The 20,441-nt window shown below is 39.9% G+C and overlaps 2 protein-coding genes across 10 annotated transcripts in view; one reads left to right on the top strand and one right to left on the bottom strand.

Annotated features, from left to right (window-relative positions):
- reps1 (RALBP1 associated Eps domain containing 1) overlaps positions 1-2,359 on the top strand; it is a 29,638-nt gene extending 27,279 nt beyond the window's left edge. For all 8 annotated transcript variants that reach the window (XM_052095622.1, XM_052095624.1, XM_052095623.1 and 5 more), the window contains one exon: positions 1-2,359. In XM_052095622.1, coding sequence (XP_051951582.1) covers positions 1-69 — 69 coding nt within the window. In that variant the 3' untranslated portion in view covers positions 70-2,359.
- A 1,753-nt stretch (positions 2,360-4,112) lies between these two features.
- On the bottom strand, positions 4,113-18,926 carry clu (clusterin). Of its 2 annotated transcripts, none has more exons than XM_052095625.1 (9): positions 18,798-18,926; positions 14,654-14,778; positions 13,065-13,213; positions 12,504-12,674; positions 8,587-9,001; positions 7,694-7,837; positions 7,339-7,565; positions 4,515-4,690; positions 4,113-4,380 (listed from the first exon to the last, which is right to left on the bottom strand). In XM_052095625.1, exons 2-9 carry the CDS (start codon positions 14,739-14,741, stop codon positions 4,368-4,370), a joined length of 1,383 nt encoding a protein of 460 aa, XP_051951585.1. In that variant the 5' UTR covers positions 14,742-14,778; positions 18,798-18,926; the 3' UTR covers positions 4,113-4,367. The 2 variants fall into 2 exon arrangements, with proteins under 2 accessions (XP_051951585.1, XP_051951586.1); XM_052095626.1 differs by having other exon boundaries at positions 7,694-7,834; positions 18,798-18,838.
- Between the last annotated feature and the right edge of the window lie 1,515 nt (positions 18,927-20,441).

Here is a 20,441-nt window from a genome sequence, read left to right as displayed (position 1 = left end):
GACCTGCTAGAAGAAAGAATATCGCTTGAAGTGCAACTGGAACAGCTTAGGCCTTTTTCGCATTTGTAACCAGAGTGTGTGTGTGTGCGCGCGCTCGCACACTTCAAATTGAATGTGTGGATGTAAAGAGTGAATAACCCCTGTTTTTTTTTGTTTTTTGTTTGAATGGTCAGTTGGATCCTCTGGTAGGATATCCATTTCACCCCCTGTCTCTACTCTGACCATGTGAGAAGAGACAAATTTGCTGCTTCCTCCAGAGCTCTCGGTCTCACATAGCCAGAGGCCAGAGCCAGACGTTCAGAGGGACATGGGCCCCGAACATTATCTGTTATGGCACTTTGATGTGCCATAACCCCCCCCTCCAAACTGGACATGTAATATTAGAATAGACTGAGTCAAGGGCCTGGTTTCAGGGTAAATGAGTCTGTACCTGAAGGACTTCCTTTCCCTCCTGTTCCCAGTGGTGAATATCCAGAGAAATCGAGGCAGCTTGTCACGTTCTTCCATGTTAGAGGCAACCATTTGTGCTCAGACAATCATGCGAGGCTGTGCACTTGCCAAGAAGAGGGGAGAACTGATATTTGGGAGATCTTTCAAAAGTACATTTAAAGGGATATTACATCCAAAAATGAAAATGTTGTTGTTATTTACTCACCCACATGTTGTTCTAAGCCTGTATGAACACAAAGGTTTTTTGGACTTTTTTCCATGCAATTACAGTGAATGGGGATTGAGGATTTCAAGCTTCAGAAGTGTAATAAAATTGGTCCGTTGGACTTTTGCGCTACATTCTAAGTCTTCTGAAGTATACAATAGCTTTGTGTGAGTAACAGATTGAAATGTAAGTAATTATTCACTGATAATCTTCCCCTACAGTGAGCTGTTAACCACTGCAACCAGATCAATGAGTCAATGAGCTGAACTCATGAACCTGATCAGTCTGATTCTTGATTTTGAACTCCAAAGAGTGTAACATAATGACTTAAGATCCAGTCTATTCCTCACACAAAGCTATCGTGTGGCTTCAGAAACTTTGATGTAGCACACAACTCATATGGACCACTTTTCTGTTTATGGTGCGTTTTTGTCATTTTGGAGCATAACAGCCCCAGTCCTCATTAATTTTGATAATATGGAAAAGAGTGAACAGGATAAAAAGGTTTTGTGTTCTATAGAAGAAAGTAAGTTAAATGGGTTTGGAATGATATGAGTGTGAATAAATGATGACGTCATTTTCATTTGGGAGTTATCTATTCCTTTAAGACTAAATCAGTCTAAATCTCGTTCCTAAAAATTCCTGGACAAGATGTCTGTGTTTGATGTTTCATGTGTGTGAGAGAAAGTTTAAGGATAACAGTTACAAATGTATGGCATCAAAGACTGCTTTATTTTTGTCTCATAACACACACTGTGGTATAACAATTCATTCAACCTTGTACAGTTTACCACAGGATGTTCTCCCACTCTCCTTATTCAATTTTACTTGTACCTCGCACGGTACAACATCAGATTCCATCCTGCATCAAAAACGTTGTCATTAGTACAAAAATGTGAGACCTGAAAAAATGAATGCACTTTGCCCCTACACTTTCATTTGTCTTTTCTCGTCACAATTTTTGCATGTCGTTTCACAATCTTATTTTATTTAAAAAAGGCTCTTAACATCGAACCACTTGATTTGTAACTGTAACGTCTGAACTAGTGTAACATTGGTGTTGTTACATAGATTTACACCATGTTTCATTCATCCATTTGTTTTGACTATATGTTTTCTTTTACTTGTCCTTAAAGCCTTACTTCCTGGTGGGCAGGTTTTCACAGTAATGCGTCCCCTGTGTTAAATCAAGGTGAGCCTTCTCTCCCTGCTGTTCAAGCTGATTTACTGTATCAGGGGTATGTTATATTGTATGATACACACCTTTTGATCTCATATGTACATTTGCGTTGATTGCTGACTAACAGCAAATATTCTATTTAATTGCTTATATAATGGCTGTGGGATCATAAATGTTTAACTGCATGGATGTGTCTCTGCAGAATGAACTAGCAGCTGTGTGATTTTTACACAAAATAAAAACGGCACAATATTTTAATAATTTCCTTTTTTGTCGGGCACCCCAACTATTTTCAGTCCCAACATTTTATGTCATGTTTTTGTTACTTTAATAATAATTTACTAAAATTATATACCCTATTTATCTTGTTACATGAGTTTGGATGAGAATGTACACTTGTGTTTGAATCCTACAAAGAAATGACTGGGTTGTATTTCACCCCAAGAAAGTTTATAATGGTAAAGCTTTTTCTTTCTTTTTTTTACAGCATCACATTAATTTCATGACAATTTCCCATTCACTCCTAATTATAGTAAAGTGAACAAATGTCATTCATCACAACTTATCACAACTCAACTCATTGAATCATGCTGTCTGAGTTTTTTTTATTAGTTTAAATTAATTTAAGTGCAACAAATGCTACCATGATTTCTAAATACTTAAAAAAAAAAAAAAAAAGTTGTCCGACTTTGTCTTTAACTACTATGTACTAACATTAAAATACAAACAAAACAATGTATTTATCATGCAAAATTCTCACAAGATTCACATTTGCTGCAACTGAGGTTAAGGTACTGTACGGGTAGGTTTAGGAGTAGGGTTGGAGTAAAGTATACATTGTACAGTGGTGGCCAAAAATAATGGCACCCATGTTAAATAAGTGCAAAGAAGGCTGTGGAAAAAAAATCTGTATTTATCCTTTTGATCTTTCATTAAAAAAAAATATCACTAAAATATAACCTTTAATTGAAGAAAAACAATGGAATGAAGGGAAATATCTCATTATTAAATCAATCGTTTTCTCCAAAACGCGATGGCCGCAATTATTGTCACCCCTAGAAATTCTAATGAGTAAAATATATCTGAAGTATATTCCCATTCATATTTTACATATTTTAGTGCACCTGGGTGACAAGGGACATGAAATTGTTCGGCCATGACTTCCTGTTTTACAGGGGTATAAATATGAGGGCCAAATTCCCTTAATCATAAATCACAGTGGGTTAGACTAAAGAATATATTTTGGGAGGGTTTCAAGAAAAAACACTCTGCTCTCATCCAACAACAAACTCTTCAGTTTGTAAGACACTACTGGAACTCCAAATGCAACTGGGTTCTATGGTCAGATGAAACCAAAATAGAGCTTTTTGGCAGCAAACACCAGAGATGGGTTTGACACACACAGAGATGAAGAGGTACCAATGCCCATGGTTAAATACATGGCATCATGGACTATCAAATATCAACAGATATCAAATTAAAACCTGGCTGCCTTTGCCATAAAGCTTACGATGGGCCCTGATTGGATCTTCCAGCAGGACAATGATCCAAAACAAACATAAAAATCAATACAAAAATGGTTCACTGAACACAAAACAAAGGTTCTGCCATGGCGATCCCAGTCCCCTGACCTGAACCCCATTGACAATTTGTGGATTGAACTGAAGAGGAGAGACCACCAACATGGGCCTCTGAATTTGAAGGATCTGTAGAGATACTGTATGGATGAATGGTTTCAGATCCCTTGCCAGGTGTTATCCAACCTCATTGGGCATTAAGAGGTTGCAAATAGTATTGAATAAAAGAGTGCCAATAATTATGGCCAATGCATTTTGGAGAAAATATTTATCTAATAATTAGATATTTCCCCTGTTTCAATTGTTTTACTTCAATTAAAGGTTAGATTTTTGTGATTTTTATTTTTTAATGCAGGTACTTTAAATGTAAGTACAATGCCACGTGTATTTACATAATAAGTACATTGCATCAAATGTTTAAGTACAGAGTAGTTAAAGACACCTCATTTTGTTAAAAACAACCGAATGTGAATGGGGGGGATGCTTAGTTGTCATCAAAATAATCACAATGCAAAACAAATCAAATAATAGCATTTCTTTTCTTTTTTGTGTGTGATTTTTGGGGTTAAATTCTTGACAGTTTTTGTGAATTTCACCCTTGTATGGAGAGCTATATTGTGAAATTTCATTGCAATGCTGGCAAGTTTATATTGCATACCCTTCCTTTATCTCAAGCAAGGGCAAAAAAGGATGAAGAATATTTAGAATTTTGTTTGTTTTATTAGTGACATTTCACAATGCACCATTGATTATAAGTTCACAAGCTGTAGGTTCTCTGAATTTTAAGCAGAATGAGACCGAAAGGAATAATGTTAGACAACAGAAATCAAGCTACAGGAGTACAACATCTTGCAGTATTCAATGGTATATTTATAATTCAGAAGAATCCTCTAAGTTACTTGAAGGCTTTCACAGCCAATCCATCCTTCACTGGAAGTACCCGCCCTCTAATTGTTTAGTTTGTGACTCTGAAGAAGAAAAGATAAATATATTTCATAATCATTCATCTAACTTGAAATACTATTCTTAGAGTTTGATTTCCAAGAGATTTTAAAGGAACATCATAATGACAATATTTATAAGATTGTTTAAAAAGACTTACACAGTGTTTTGTTTGTAACGATCCAAAGCCTCCTGTGCCACCACCTCAGAGAATTTGGGGTCGCTCCAGGGAATGTCTCCTGGCACTGTGAAGCTCATATCTGGCTCATCAAACAGTTTCACTGACACTTTTGTGTCAGCTGGATTCTCAGCATTATCCATGCCTTTTGACACCACCTGCACACAAAGTTATATTGATGATTGACAGATCTGAAATTGTGCTGTAAAATTTTATTGTAAAAAGATGCCCATTGTACCACTTTTCAGCAGGTGATAAACTAATATATACACTCACCTAAAGGATTATTAGGAACACCATACTAATACTGTGTTTGACCCCCTTTCGCCTTCAGAACTGCCTTAATTCTACGTGGCATTGATTCAACAAGGTGCTGAAAGCATTCTTTAGAAATGTTGGCCCATATTGATAGGATAGCATCTTGCAGTTGATGGAGATTTGTGGGATGCACATCCAGGGCACGAAACTCCCGTTACACCACATCCCAAAGATGCGCTATTGGGTTGAGATCTGGTGACTGTGGGGCCATTTTAGTACAGTGAACTCATTGTCATGTTCAAGAAACCAATTTGAAATGATTCGAGCTTTGTGACATGGTGCATTATCCTGCTGGAAGTAGCCATCAGAGGATGGGTACATGGTGGCCATAAAGGGATGGACATGGCCAGAAACAATGCTCAGGTAGGCCGTGGCATTAAAACGATGGCCAATTGGCACTAAGGGGCCTAATGTGTGCGAAGAAAACATCCCCCACACCATTACACCACCACCAGCAGCCTGCATAGTGGTAACAAGGCATGATGGATCCATGTTCTCATTCTGTTTACGCCAAATTCTGACTCTACCATCTGAATGTCTCAACAGAAATCGAGACTCATCAGACCAGGCAACATTTTTCCAGTCTTCAACTGTCCAATTTTGGTGAGCTCTTGCAAATTGTAGCCTCTTTTTCCTATTTGTTGTGGAGATGAGTGGTACCCGGTGGGGTCTTCTGCTGTTGTAGCCCATCCGCCTCAAGGTTGTGCTTGTTGTGGCTTCACAAATGCTTTGCTGCATACCTCGGTTGTAACGAATGGTAATTTCAGGCAAAGTTGCTCTTCTATCAGCTTGAATCAGTCGGCCCATTCTCCTCTGACCTCTAGCATCAACAAGGAATTTTCGCCCACAGGACTGCCGCATACTGGATGTTTTTCCCTTTTCACACCATTCTTTGTAAACCCTAGAAATGGTTGTGCGTGAAAATCCCAGTAACTGAGCAGATTGTGAAATACTCAGACCGGCCCGTCTGGAGTGTATATATATATATATACACTCACCTAAAGGATTATTAGGAACACCTGTTCAATTTCTCATTAATGCAATTATCTAATCAACCAATCACATGGCAGTTGCTTCAATGCATTTAGGGGTGTGGTCCTGGTCAAGACAATCTCCTGAACTCCAAACTGAATGTCAGAATGGGAAAGAAAGGTGATTTAAGCAATTTTGAGCGTGGCATGGTTGTTGGTGCCAGACGGGCCGGTCTGAGTATTTCACAATCTGCTCAGTTACTGGGATTTTCATGCACAACCATTTCTAGGGTTTACAAAGAATGGTGTGAAAAGGAAAAACATCCAGTATGCGGCAGTCCTGTGGGCTGAAAATGCCTTGTTGATGCTAGAGGTCAGAGGAGAATGGGCCGACTGATTCAAGCTGATAGAAGAGCAACTTTGCCTGAAATAACCACTGCTACAACCGAGGTATGCAGCAAAGCATTTGTGAAGCCACAACACGCACAACCTTGAGGCGGATGGGCTACAACAGCAGAAGACCCCACCGGGTACCACTCATCTCCACTACAAATAGGAAAAAGAGGCTAAAATTTGCAAGAGCTCACCAAAATTGGACAGTTGAAGACTGGAAAAATGTTGCCTGGTCTGATGAGTCTCGATTTCTGTTGAGACATTCAGATGGTAGAGTCAGAATTTGGCGTAAACAGAATGAGAACATGGATCCATCATGCCTTGTTACCACTGTGCAGGCTGGCGGTGGTGGTGTAATGGTGTGGGAGATGTTCTCTTGGCACCCTTTAGGCCCCTTAGTGCCAATTGGGCATTGTTTAAATGCCACGGCCTACCTGAGCATTGTTTCTGACCATGTCCATCCCTTTATGGCCACCATGTACCCATCCTCTGATGGCTACTTCCAGCAGGATAATGCACCATGTCACAAAGGTCGAATCATTTCAAATTGGTTTCTTGAACATGACAATGAGTTCACTGTACTAAAATGGCCCCCACAGTCACCAGATCTCAACCCAATAGAGCATCTTTGGGATGTGGTGGAACGGAGCTGCGTGCCCTGGATGTGCATCCCACAAATCTCCATCAACTGCAAGATGCTATCCTATCAATATGGGCCAACATTTCTAAAGAATGCTTTCAGCACCTTGTTGAATCAATGCCACGTAGAATTAAGGCAGTTCTGAAGGCTGAAAGGGGTCAAACACAGTGTTAGTATGGTGTTCCTAATAATCCTTTAGGTGAGTGTATATATACATAGTTAGGAAAATATATATATATATATATATATATATATATATATATATATATATATATTCCTAACTATTCTTTTTAGGTTTTATTTTTTACAAACCAAAAACTAACATTCCCAGAACTTTCTTGGACCAAAATTTTAATAGCTGGGTTCTTTTACACAAACCTTGTGAATATTTGACCATCTACTGTATATTTCAACAATGGCAAGCTTCATCATTCTTGCATAAGAGTTGTTTTAGGCATCTGATGATTATTTAATTCATGCTTACCGCCTGTATTTTAAAGAAGCCATCCTCATTTTGGGTGTGGTTAGCTAAAGAGGACACCCAACCAAACTGCTTGTTGAAAAGGTCCAGCACACTAGAGGTGTTGAACATCTGCTCTTCAAATCGGCTCAGAAGGTTATTGTACTCCTGGGTGAATCTCTCAGCCCTTGCTAGAGCCCTTTCCAGCTCCTCCTTCAAGGGGCCTTTCAGGGGCCGCTTTCCAGAACAATCTGGGGAAGAGAAGGCTCACATTGGGTGACTAGAAAATCATCACTGAATATCAAAAGCTAAGTTGAAGTGCTAGTTTGGTATTGTGATAAAGCAATTATTTATTTATTTTATCAAATATTGCTCTTACCAATGTGTTGGATTTCTTTACATTTCTCACACTCTTCTTTTAATTTAATGCAACCTGCAGAATTACGCCGGATCTCCCTGCAAGTCATCTTATCATTTCCAAATGGTTTGGTTATGATGACGTCCTCATTCACTCTTCCATCTGCTAATGGGGGACAAGAAATGTACAGCAAAACAGTATTAATAGTGTTCATAACAAATAGTATTATACCTACTATATTATGTTATAATAGTTTATTGTTGTATGTATCAGATTGCCATTGACGTAAACAAAGATATTGCATAATACTTTTTGGCATTTAGAGTAATAAAATTACAGCAGAATGATATGTTAAAGGTGATGTATGAAATTTCAGCCGTTTTTGCCAAATTACAGCAGACTAATCCTTTGAATTAGGTTGCCCCCAACCCTTCAAACACATGTCCCTCTCTAATAAGCTGTGCTCCAAAGATGTGTTGGCAACACATGCAGACCATTCTATGATTGGCCAAAAAATAAATAAAAAAAGGTATTTCATATAGGCTAGGTCTTCATATGGAGACATCAGAAATGCACTGCAAAAAATAAAAAATAATCCCATTTAATGCATCCTAATTTTCACTTTCACTGCCTATGGAAAAACTGACTACGATAAAAAGTGCACCCAACCCTTCAAAAACATTCAAGAAATATTCTCTGAAAACATATATACATTTTATATTCTTACCTTAAATCAAGAAAAAAATACATAAGTATATGATTGTTTTTGCTGGGTGTTTTCTCAGGGGACCTATTTCAATAATATCTATCAGGAAGTATGAATATTTATAGCATTACTTTCTTAATTTGCTCACAGCACTTTCAACATTGTTCACATGTTACTGCATCCAAGCTTGGTAAACCCTGACATTTACCCTCTGATGGGAAATCCATTTCATTTCCCATCTGGGGTCCAAATGATTCCATCATGTTTCTCGCCATCTCCATCATGGGCCGGAACATGTTATGGAAGCCATGGAATTCAGGGTCATGCAGGGGCGACCTGTAGACACGAGCAGCCCTGCTGGCTGTTGTGTCCGATCTGCCGAAGATGCTGGGCATACGGAAGGGACTAGGCAAGAAGCTGGGCTGGTGGAAGGCACGCATGTGGTCAAAAACCCTCATGCTGTCCATAAAAATGTTGTCCACTCCATCGGCCACCTCTGTATAGCGTTCCTCCAGGTCTTGGAAGTGTCTGGTCTGCTTCTGATCCTGGTCCACCAGAGTCTCAATGTTCTGTCCGTTTATCCAGATTGAGATGGGAGAAGTTCTGTTCAAAACCTCTTCCAGCTAAAGGACAAACAAAGAGAAGAATGGTTTCCAACTTCATAATGGGATAAGTTATGCATGTGCAGGTACAGTGGTCCCAATAAAGTTTTCTTTCTCTTAAGCCACACTTTAAATGTCTGAATCTCATTGCATTAGATCAAATATCAAACCATATATGCAAACAAAACGTGCTAGGGCTTTTCTAGAAACTAACTACATTTTTCTGAGACATTTTTTTGAATGACTTTTAACCAAATGTGTCAACAACATTTTTAGTGGATGCATGAAGTCCATTCCCCTCAAGTTCCTTTTGCCAACTGTAGTTCTCTTACGAGAGGTTCTCTCGTATTGCGTAAGATAGCTTACGCTACGGGAAAGATTCATCTTTTCTGAGATATTGAAGCAAAAAAATTATCCTTAATTTTGTATCATTTGTCAACGCAGTGCAGCAATTGCAGACCTTAAGTGGGCTAGCTAGCGAGCTCATTGGTTGCTCTGCGGCAACTGCTGCAGCCTATAGACGGAACTTGGGCGAACTCGCGTCCAATGAGAGGCGTCTGCGCGCTACTGCATCAAAGCCCGCCAAAATGGGCGTGGCTAGAGTGCATATAAGTGTAGTTCGTAGGCTGGAACCCTGATTTTCATCTCTTCAGCGAAGCTCTTCGCATCTCTGAACTGGAAGCCGCGTTGCAGTTCGAGGGGCATCTAGCAAGCTTGGACAGCGCTCGAAGAAGCCGGCCGTCTCTGCCACCTTTAGCCATCCTGCGAGCTACGCCATCCGGCGACGTATCCTTTTTTAGAGCAAGCTAGTTCTTAACGAACTTCACAAAAGAGTAACGAGCGTCTTTTTTAAGATGCCTCGCACCACTTGCGCTTCATGCCGCGCCCCTCTCAGCGCCGGAGACCGCCACATCATCTGCGCTCTCTGCCTGGGACTGGGGCATGCAGAGCTCGCCCTCGCTGAAGGCGGATGCGACCTCTGCGAGGAGCTTCGATGTCGACCCTGCGGGCTCGACTCGAAGCGCTCAGAAACGAAGCCGCCGCGCCGCCTTCCGTTCCGCCGCGCAGGAAAAAGCGCCGCTCCCAAAGGCTGCCAGAACCGGTGATAGAAGCGACTGCCTCGCCGGAGCCTCTCCCTCGAGCATCGCTCTCACCCTCCCCGCCCCCCCGGGACGCGCAGTTGCCACCCAGCGGCCGCACTGCGGCCATCTCGGAGGACGAGGCGGAGGATAAGGGCTGTTCCATCATGGCTTCGGAACAGCAAGGAGTGGACAGGCTCCCACGCCTCCTCCTCGGCCCAGGAATCCAGCAGGACCCGCGCCGGAGTCGAAGGGGAACTAACACAGATCTCCTCTCTCAAGCTCGCGGCACGATCTGGCATCCCCACCCAGAGTGCTGGGCGCTGCACGCGTGGGTGATCAACGACTACCCGTCGCTCTGCCAGAAGGGGTAATAAACACCATCATACACGCTAGAGCCCCTTCCACGAGAAGACTCTATGCGTCAAAATGGTCTGTGTTTTCAAAATGGTGCATCGACAGAGACCTGGACCCACGGACATGTGGGGTGTCGTCGCTGCTCGTGTTTTTACAAGAGCTGCTGGATAAGGGCAGATCCCCATCCACGCTCAAAGTGTATGTGGCGGCCGTCGCGGCGTTCGCCGAACCCCTGCACGGCCAGTCACTGGGAAAAAAACGAGCTGGTCATCCGCTTCCTCAAGGGAGCTAGAAGGATGAACCCCCCGCGCCCCCCATCGGTTCCTATCTGGGATCTTTCTATAGTTCTCGAAACTATGAAAGCCCCCCCTTTCGAACTGCTTCAGTCCGTGGATTTGAAATACCTTTCACTCAAAACTGTTTTTCTGACTGCCCTGTCATCAGTCAAACGTGTGGGAGACCTTCACGCGCTGTCTGTCAACGCTGCGTGTCTTGAGTTCGGACCAAGTGACTCCAAGGTCATTTTAAAGCCTAGACATGGCTATGTTCCCAAGGTGATCGGTACTCCTTTCAGAGCACAGGTCATTTCCCTATCGGCGCTGCCAGCATCCGATAGCGAACGCGACGCCAATCTCCTTTGCCCAGTCAGAGCACTGAGATTGTATACTGCGTGCTCCGCCTCTTTCAGACGCTCTGAGCAGCTTTTCGTTTCGTTCGGAGGGCGCACCAAAGGTCTCGCCGCCTCGAAACAGACACTGTCTAGATGGACAGTGGACGCTATTGCTGCCGCATACGCGTCAAAAGACCTGCCATGCCCGTTGGGCATTAGGGCTCACTCAGCTAGAGGCATGGCCTCATCGTGGGCATGGTCCAGCGGGATTTCCATTCACGACATATGTGTGGCAGTGGGCTGGGCTTCCCCCTCCACCTTTGTCAGATTTTACAATCTGGAAGTGCCTGCCCTGCAGGCAAAACTACTAGCGGTTTAATACGCTACAGCTCCCCTGGTGAGCTGCACTGATGGGACTCATTCCACACAGACCGGCACCGCCGCTCTGTCGTTCCCTTCCCACTATGTGCTTATGTATTACACACAAACTGGCCCGCACTCTTGCCGGCCAAATATTATTTCCCCACTCACAAGGGCTCCCCGGGTCCCCCACCCCGGGGCTCATGCAGTGGATGCTTGGCACGCGACGGCGTTGACAACGGGTTCCCGTGAGCGTAAGCTAGCTTACGCAATACGAGAGAACCTCTCGTAAGAGAACGAATCGGTTACCTAACGTAACCTCGGTTCTCTCTAGATGAGGAACGAGTATTGCGTAGCCGGCCGTGCTTCAGCGCCACGGCGACTTTCAGCTTAATTCAATGAAAACCAGGGTTCCAGCCTATGAACTACACTTATATGCACTCTAGCCACGCCCATTTTGGCGGGCTTTGATGCAGTAAGCGCGCGGACGCCTCTCATTGGACGCGAGTTCGCCCAAGTTCCTCTATAGGCTGCAGCAGTTGCCGCAGAGCAACCAATGAGCTCGCTAGCTAGGCCGCTCAAGGTCTGCAGTTGCTGCACTGCGTTGACAAATGATACAAAATTAAGGATAATTTTTTGGCTTCAATATCTCAGAAAAGATTAATCTTTCCCGTAGCGTAAGCTAGCTTACGCAATACTCGTTCCCTCATCTAGAGAGAACCGAGGTTACATTAGGTAACCGATTCGTTCCAACACAATAACTATGGACGTGTCAAAATACTTTTATCTTAATTTATAACACTATATCTATCATTTTAACAAGTTTTGGGTGTAATCGAAATTATTTTTAGTACAAAAAGTAGTGTAGTGCATTAAATTTTTTAATTATTGTAATCAGATTACAATTACTGACTTTCAATTAAGTTCATTATTTTTAATTACATTAATTGGGTTACACATATTATACGTTTAAAACATAAATGACATTAATATTTATTTCTGTTTGAGCTGTTGCACCCAAAGTTACATGGTTTATCTAATGCAGTGCTATTTATTCATATTTAAATGTGGCTTAAGTGTTCAAATACTTTTTGGAGTCACTGTATCTCAGACTAACCTGTCGTCCCACAAGGCCAGCTCCACTGCTGCATGTGCGTGAGTAATACTTTACACAAGTGCTCCTCAAACAGGGCTTACACTCCTCCCACAGAGCCTGTATGGTTTCATTACACACACTCTGTTCCTCATTCAGCTTCTCCTCCATCTCCTGAGCAGTCTTCAGGGCATTCTAATGGGCAAAGGAGCAAATAACTTGTGATCCCAACAGGAAAAAGTCCACTACTATTGTGACATGTACTTAAAATATCTACCTGCAAAATCAGTTTTAATCTTAAATGAGCAGATGGAAATGGAACGGATAGTTTTCCAGATGTAAGAATATACATTTTATGATTCCACATGGAAAAAAAAAATTTGCTTTGTAAGTTTTATATACATAATTATATCTGCAAATGTTTTCTTCAGGCTAGCTTCACCAAGTTATTCTATTATAATCCACCAGCTAGACCAGCACCAAACCAGCATAAACCAACCTAAGTCAGCATGGAAATTCATAATAGTTTATACTGGACTGCAGGTAATGTTGGTTTGGAGAAGAGATGTCTTCAGCCTGTCTCACCTCTTTCTGTTGCTTGGTTTTCTCCAGATCTGACCGGAACCTCTTGTGGTCCTCCTCTGATCTCTCCATCACAGTCTTCATTTCTTTCACTCCAGAGATGGCATTTTCGATCTGTTTATCCAGGTACTTTTCACTAAGCACTGAGATCTCTGCCAACAAGCCAAGACAGCCACTATTAACTTCCAGTACATCAGATAAGAGACAGTATGGTATTCAACTTCGGCCACTTTTAGCAATGTGGACTTGTAAGTAAAGACTTGATTTTGGTGTGAAAAATCACAGGGAATTTGTGTTATTTTGACATTTCTTTCACATCTCAAATTCTGAATAGCGTTTGATTAAAATTCTGTGGTGGAAATTACATTTTAAATGTTTTTGAAATACAACAAATTTGTCTTGCTGAGGCTAATTATATACACTCACTATGGTCCTAATAAAGTTCCCAATGTAGTCTACTGTTGTAGCCCATCCGCCTCAAGGTTGGACGTTGTGCATTCTGAGATGCTATTCTGCTCACTACAGTTGTACAGAGTGGTTATCTGAGTGACGATAGCCATTCTGTCAGCTCGAAACAGTCTGGCCATTCTCTGTTGAGCTCTCTCATTAACAAGGTGTTTCCATCCTCAGAATTCCACTCACTGGATATTTTTTTGTTTTTGGCACCATTCTGAGTAAACTCTAGAAACTGTTGTGTGTGAAAATTCCAGGAGATCAGCAGTTACAGAAATACTCAAACCAGCCCATCTGGCACAAACATCATGCCACGGTCAAAATCACTGAGATCAAATTTTTTCCCCATTCTGATGTTGAACATTAACTGGAGCTCCTGACCCGTATCTGCATGATTTTATGCATGGCACTGCTGCCATAAGATTGGCTGATTAGATAATAACATATATATGTAGGTGTACATGTGTTCCTAATAAAGTTCTCAGTAAGTATAGCTTAAATAAAAATATATATTATTTAACACAATTTAATAATATTTTAAAATGTTTTTGCATAATTTGACAAAATTGCAGCTTGATAGGAAATGACGCCCAATAAAAATATTCTGCTCACAAATTATATTTACTTTGATTTTTCTTTGTTTTCTTCAAACATCACCTACAGCATGCTCTTTATTGACACTTTGTCGACTTGGTTATAAAACATTACTAGGGTCAAAATTGTTTGGTGATGTACACTACAGTCTTCAAAGACAAAGGACAGAAAGATGCACATGGAGGATTTTTTTTATGAGAACTCTTTGAAATAGTTTAAGAAGTTCTGAATTTTTTTCCAAATTGTAATAGTAATTTTTCACATTATTAAATTCCTGTGTAATGGCACTTTGGTGAATAATAGTACCAATTTCATTCCATAAGAGCAAAAACATTTGGCTGCCAGTGTAAATATATGCCTTTGATATATATATATATATATATATATATATATATATATATATATATATATATATATATATATATATATATATCAACCCCTGGGAGATGAATTTGTCCAAAGTTGAAGAAACAGACAAAAATGTTTGTATCTCAGTCAATCACAGCACATCTAAAAAGTTAAGTATAAACTGTCTTTTAACTTACGATTGAGCTCCTCTTTAGTTGGGAGTAGCAGACACTCTACAGAGAGGTAGAGCAGGGAAAGTCCCAGTAGAGACCATGAGATCTTCATCTTTGGTGGCTGCTTGTGTCCAAATTTTAGATGCTGTCTAACACAATGAAACAGAAGCCAGGAAGTGGTGAGTGGCTCAATAGTGAATTTATGATGTTATTTTAATGGTTATTTGAAGTAATTTGACTTGTTTTTATTAGGTTGTGGCGAAAGTGACTCGGCAAGTTTAGAACCGCAAACAACTGCGACTTTAAATGATGTGGTTTGTGTGAGTCACTCTCCTACAGACTGTGTGGGCATTGATTCCTTTAGATCAATACATCTATTTATAGCTCAGATGCACTGACTTTGTCTGCCTGCGACCTTGATGTTTTTGTAATGTTGATAAGACCCAGAAGGTGGTAATGTTGCTTAAAACAAAGACCAAACAAACACAGATGGTTTCAGAGTTTTTGTACCATTTCCCTGCTGAAAAATGCATGAGCTGGTTTGCTAGTCTTAGCTGGTCTCACACTGGGCTTGTTTGCTGGTTTTAGAGATGTTTTAAGCACTTATCAGATGGTTAGGCAGGGAGAAAAGATGGCTGACCAGCTAAACCAGGTGAACACCAGCTTGGCCTGGCTGATTGACCAGCTAGACAGCTTAAACCAGCTATGACCAGCAAACCCCTAGGCTGATTTTCATATTCTGTATTGGCTGTTTAACTATAGCTAGATATTTTTGTCTCTTAAGATACTACTTCAACTGTAACATGTAATCACATGGTATCAGACCAAAAAGATTTCAATAACACAATCAGTGGAAGTGTTGCAAACTTGCAACCTCTGAACATTTACATGTTTTCTCTGGCTGATTACATGGATTTGAAAGCAAATCCCCCTTACCAAAAGCTTTTGGAATGGTTGTTCTGACAACGCTTAATCCTAGTTTTCCGAGTATGCATGAGTGTGGCTGTAAGTAGGTCAACCTTTATCCATTGCTCCAATAAAGCAGTACTTTTAATCATGTTGGATATTTCCAAACATTAAAGGAATAGTTCACCCTAGAATGAGAATCCTCTCATCATTTACTCACCCTTGTGCCATCCCCAGTGTATATGGCTTCCTTTCTTCAGCAGAACACATTTGAAGAAAAATATCTCAGCTCAGTAGGTCCTTATAATGCAAGTGGATGGTAACCAAAAAATCTTGGTGCTCCAAAAAGCACAAACAATCAGCATTAACATATGTTCTCTGACCAGACGCACAGGGAGATGGAGGAGGCTGGACCAATAGCAGCATAACAGCAAGCCTCAAAGAGACAGAGAGCTCATCGCCATCACTGGAAAGACCATGTGACCTCAGCCCTCTTGTGAACGCGCATACCGCTGCTTACAGGATGCAACGATATATAGCTAAAAAGTACTTAAATATTGATATTTTTTGCACCAAAAGCAACAGTATCGCGTTATAAGACATTAATTTAACCACTGGAATCTTATGGATTATGTTACTCCTGAATATCTGTGCTTTTTGGAGCATCAAATATTGTGTTATCATCCGTTTGCATTATATGGACCTACTTAGCTAAGAAATATTTCTGTTTTTATTTCAATTTGTTCTGCTGAAGAAAGAGTAAATGATGAGAGAATTTTCATTTTTGGGTGTACTATCCCTTTAAGAGAAGGCATTGCTTGGCGACAGCTGTTGTTGAGTTCGTAATTCACACCAGAGCTCAAGGTAAACATCATAAAAAATTGACTCCTAGGCATGTGGTTTTTTGAAAAATTCACCTTTTGTGGTGAGACAGACCTTTTACTCAGGGTAAGTGTAAATAAAGACCCAAACTCAGCCAAATTAAAGCTGGGAGCCTAGTTACATAAGAAACATGCCGCTCACTGTTTTTACCACACAAATGTTAACACGAAGAGCCATTGAACTGAGACAAATCCAGCATGCTTTTCTAGACAGTTACTGTTTTGTAATGTTAAATATGGTGCGAGACCTGCAGTTTGTTGCTTTCTCATTTACAAATGCCCCAAAATGAAAACTCTGTCATCATTTCCTCAGCCTCATGTCTTTCTAAACCTTCAATGGAACAGAGAATGAATTATTTATAGCAGAATACCCAAGCTGTTCTTTTTCATACAATGAAAGTGAATGGGGACCATGGCTGTCAAGCAAGATTTTCAGTGAACAAATGACTTAAAGGTGCTGTAAGTAGAAGCCATTCTACTAAAACGAGACTGAGCCGTTTGATTAGCCACACCCCCTCTTTCCAAAACCTTGAACTCCAAAGACACCCAAGTGAAATTTATTGAGAGCAGAAACAGTTGTAAAAAAAAAAAGCTACAAAATATCACCCTCAACAGACAACTGTTATGAACAACATGGCATAGAAATGATTATGCATCAATAATTCGCTGCAACTACAATACTATGAAAACGCGCAAAATGATTGACAGGCAGAAAGCATAATTTTCCATGGACCACTGACACATTTTTGTTTGCTGTTCACAGAGTCTAGAGCTGTCACAGAGACCAGTGATATATTTCAGGACACTTATTTCATTAATGTCTTTCAGGGAGTAGGACATTTTTTTGCATATGTTTCAATGAAAAAATAGCGAACAGCATTTTTAAATTTGAGCCTGTTCCTTACACAAATATCATGTCAATGTCATACGCAGTTTGGGTACGTTACTCAAAAAGTAATCCACTACAAATTACTAACTATTTCTCTATAATTATGATCAGATTACTTTACTGTTTATTTCATTAAATAATAATCACATTTCTAATTACTTTACTTTTAAGTTACTTTCTAAAACACTTGTCACATACCCGTCAGTTGTCACTACATATGAATTCACATTTTAACTGCATTACTCATAAATATATATTTTTTTAGTATTTGTAATCCAAGTAATGTTACTTAAAAATAATTAGTTTCATTGAATGTTAGTAACTGTAATCAGATTACAAGAATTTAAAATGTAATGTATAACACAACTTTTCGTGTGTAAAAGTAATTAGATTACAGTTACGATTTACTTTGTATTCCGATTACACTGGTCATACGCATTTAATAAAATGCATGAGTGGAATGACTTCTTTTATGATGCTTTAATGGTGCTTTTTTGTCCTTTTAGGAGCTTGACAGCCTCTGGTCACCATCCACTTTCATTATGTGGAAGAGAGCAGCTCAGATATTCTGCTAATCATCTCCCTTTTTATTACACGAGAGAAAGTCAGATGGGTTTGGAATGGTATAAGTGTGAGTACATGATGACAGAATTTTACATTTTGGTTGAATTATCCCTTTTAGGGGCAAAGAAAACATTGACAACCTTGAGTTTTTGAGAATTTTGCAAGCATATTTATCTTCTTGTTATCATCATTTGAATTAATCTTGTCCTTTTATGGTGATACGTGTTTTTCTCTGCAGTTCTAGATGTTACTCTGCCTATAATGAGATTATAAACCTCTAGTATGTGGTGTTTGCAAGGAACAAAGTGTATAGCAGATGGTTTGTCCTGAGTAAGGGATTTGCTTTGTTTAATAATATCTTGCTAGAGCACAGTATGCGTCCTGAATGAAGTTGACCTGGGATAGCTCCCCTCAAATTCCTCTCTGTAATGAAACAAATCAATACAAATTCTAGAAGGCAAAGCACATTCAAACTCAGCCCAGCCTAACAGCCATACTTTTGGATGACATTAAGCAATTGTGGGTGGACTGTGATTTATAAACATCATAGAGGAGTTTTAATATGGACTATTTAGAAAATATTGGGTTTACATTTCATGCCATCTCATTCCGAGAATAATAGTACGAAACAAAATCTTGTTTACATTCTTGCAGCAGTGGGTTATTGGCTCGGTTATTGGCTTTTGACAAACATAATTACATAAATGCAACAAACTGTACCCTGCAAAGCTGTTATAGTACAAAAGTATAAATATTACATTATTCAAATCTGTATAAATCTATACAAGAGTATAAATAATGAGTTGAGAGGATAAGATATACAGTATATGATCATTTAAAATCAAACAAATGTTTCTCTATAAAAGCATTTTTGAACACATACATTTCAAATGGCAAAACATCCTTTAAATTTTGCTCTTGTACTTACCTTGCATTGATCCCGTTTCTTCCTTGCAGATGGACTGTGACTTCTCTGATAGGTTTATATACTGGGAGGCTGGGTGATGTTCACAACATGATTCAGGGGATGAGAATGCCTGTGACTTTGGACTTTTCCAGAAATTGTGTAATGCTTTAGAGCAGAGGCTCCCTCTGGCCAGAAGTGGGCAATATTGCTCCATCTTGCTTATATGAATGTGCACATTCATATAAGCAAGATGGAGCAATATTTGGGAGATGGGCTTTACGGGAAAAGGCTTTTTACAGTTTACCGACAACGACAGTATTTGGATTTCATTATTGTCAGAGCTATCCAACATTTAACAGTGGTGAATCACCTTAGGCAATAAAGGGACCTGCTTGAACAGATAACATCATGCTGGTGTTGCTTATAGACTAAGACTGGTGCTGAAATGAAGTAAACAAGTGTGCCACCTTTTGCAGGATTAACAAGGCAGACTTTAATAAGGCAACATGGACTAGACCTGTAAAAGGCTATTATCAACCGCTCAGCTCCAAGATGGCTATAGTTATGTGGTCTTTATTTTTTCTGTGACGCATACTGATTATGTAACATTATGTAGTGACCTTAAAGGGATAATTCACCCAGAATTTAAAGTATGTCATAATTTACTTAACATCATGTCAATCAAATCTTGTATAAAATCCAAGAAGCACAAAATATTTTTTTAAAGAACATCCTGGCCACACTTTTCCATATAAAAAAAGTGAATGAGAACTGGGGCTTAAAATCTCCAAAATGTAAAAAGCACCATAAAATGATCAAAAAGTTTGCCCGTGATATTCCGAGTTTTCTGAAGCCTTACGATGGTGATTGTGTGAGGAACAGAATAAAATCATTCACCACTAATTCTCTCAAACTTTTAGCAGAAGTCAAACTTTTCAATAAATGCCTTAAATTTCGGTCTGTTCCTCACACAATCACTATCATATGGCCTCAGAAGACTTGGAATCTAGCACATGAGTTGTATGGACCACTTTTACAGCTGTTGGATGTTGGAGTTTGACACAGGTTTGGAACTACATGAGGGTGAGTAAATAATGACAGCGTTTTCTTTTATGGGTAAACCATCATTTTTTAAACTGAACAGGAATAGAAAATATGAATGAAAATGAGAAATGAGAGACTTGGAAATATGGATGAGACACTAAGGCTTAAACTGCTTACAGTCTGTGGTGCAGACATAAACATGTAATTTTGTAAGGTGTTATTATGTGTTTTGAACAAACCCTTCATCACATGTTGCACAATAAATATTAAGGTGACGTTCTCATGTGAGCCACAGCTGCAGTGGATAGAAAGTGGCTTCTGAGTTCACTCAGTACGTCACTTCTTGTCACAGGTAGCATTCGCCCTCTAAATCTGAAGTTGTTTTAGATTTTGTGAGATGTTCCAAAGCCGGAGCAACTTTTAAAGAAATAGTTCACCTAAAAAACTCTGTCATTATTTACTCACCTTCATGTTGTTCCAAACCAGTATGACTGTTTTTACGCTGCAGAACGCAGAAGGAAATGTTTTGCAGAATCTTCGCCTCAGTCACTATTAACTTTTATATAATGAAAGTGAATGGTGACTGTAGCTAATATTCTGCATAACATCCATCTTGTGTTC

The sequence above is a fragment of the Xyrauchen texanus genome, chromosome 28 (assembly GCF_025860055.1).
Source record: "Xyrauchen texanus isolate HMW12.3.18 chromosome 28, RBS_HiC_50CHRs, whole genome shotgun sequence".
Lineage (NCBI taxonomy): Eukaryota > Metazoa > Chordata > Actinopteri > Cypriniformes > Catostomidae > Xyrauchen > Xyrauchen texanus.
This window is presented reverse-complemented; position numbering and strand designations above follow the sequence as displayed.

Coding starts and splice junctions, on each gene's coding strand:
- clu (XM_052095625.1), bottom strand. CDS start 14,741: ATGAAGATCTCATGGTCTCTACTGGGACTTTCCCTGCTCTACCTCTCT. Junction 13,214..14,653: donor AACTAAAGAGGAGCTCAATC/GTAAGTTAAAAG, acceptor GCTTGTTGGCAG/AGATCTCAGTGCTTAGTGAA. Junction 7,566..7,693: donor TAAAGAAATCCAACACATTG/GTAAGAGCAATA, acceptor TCTCTTCCCCAG/ATTGTTCTGGAAAGCGGCCC.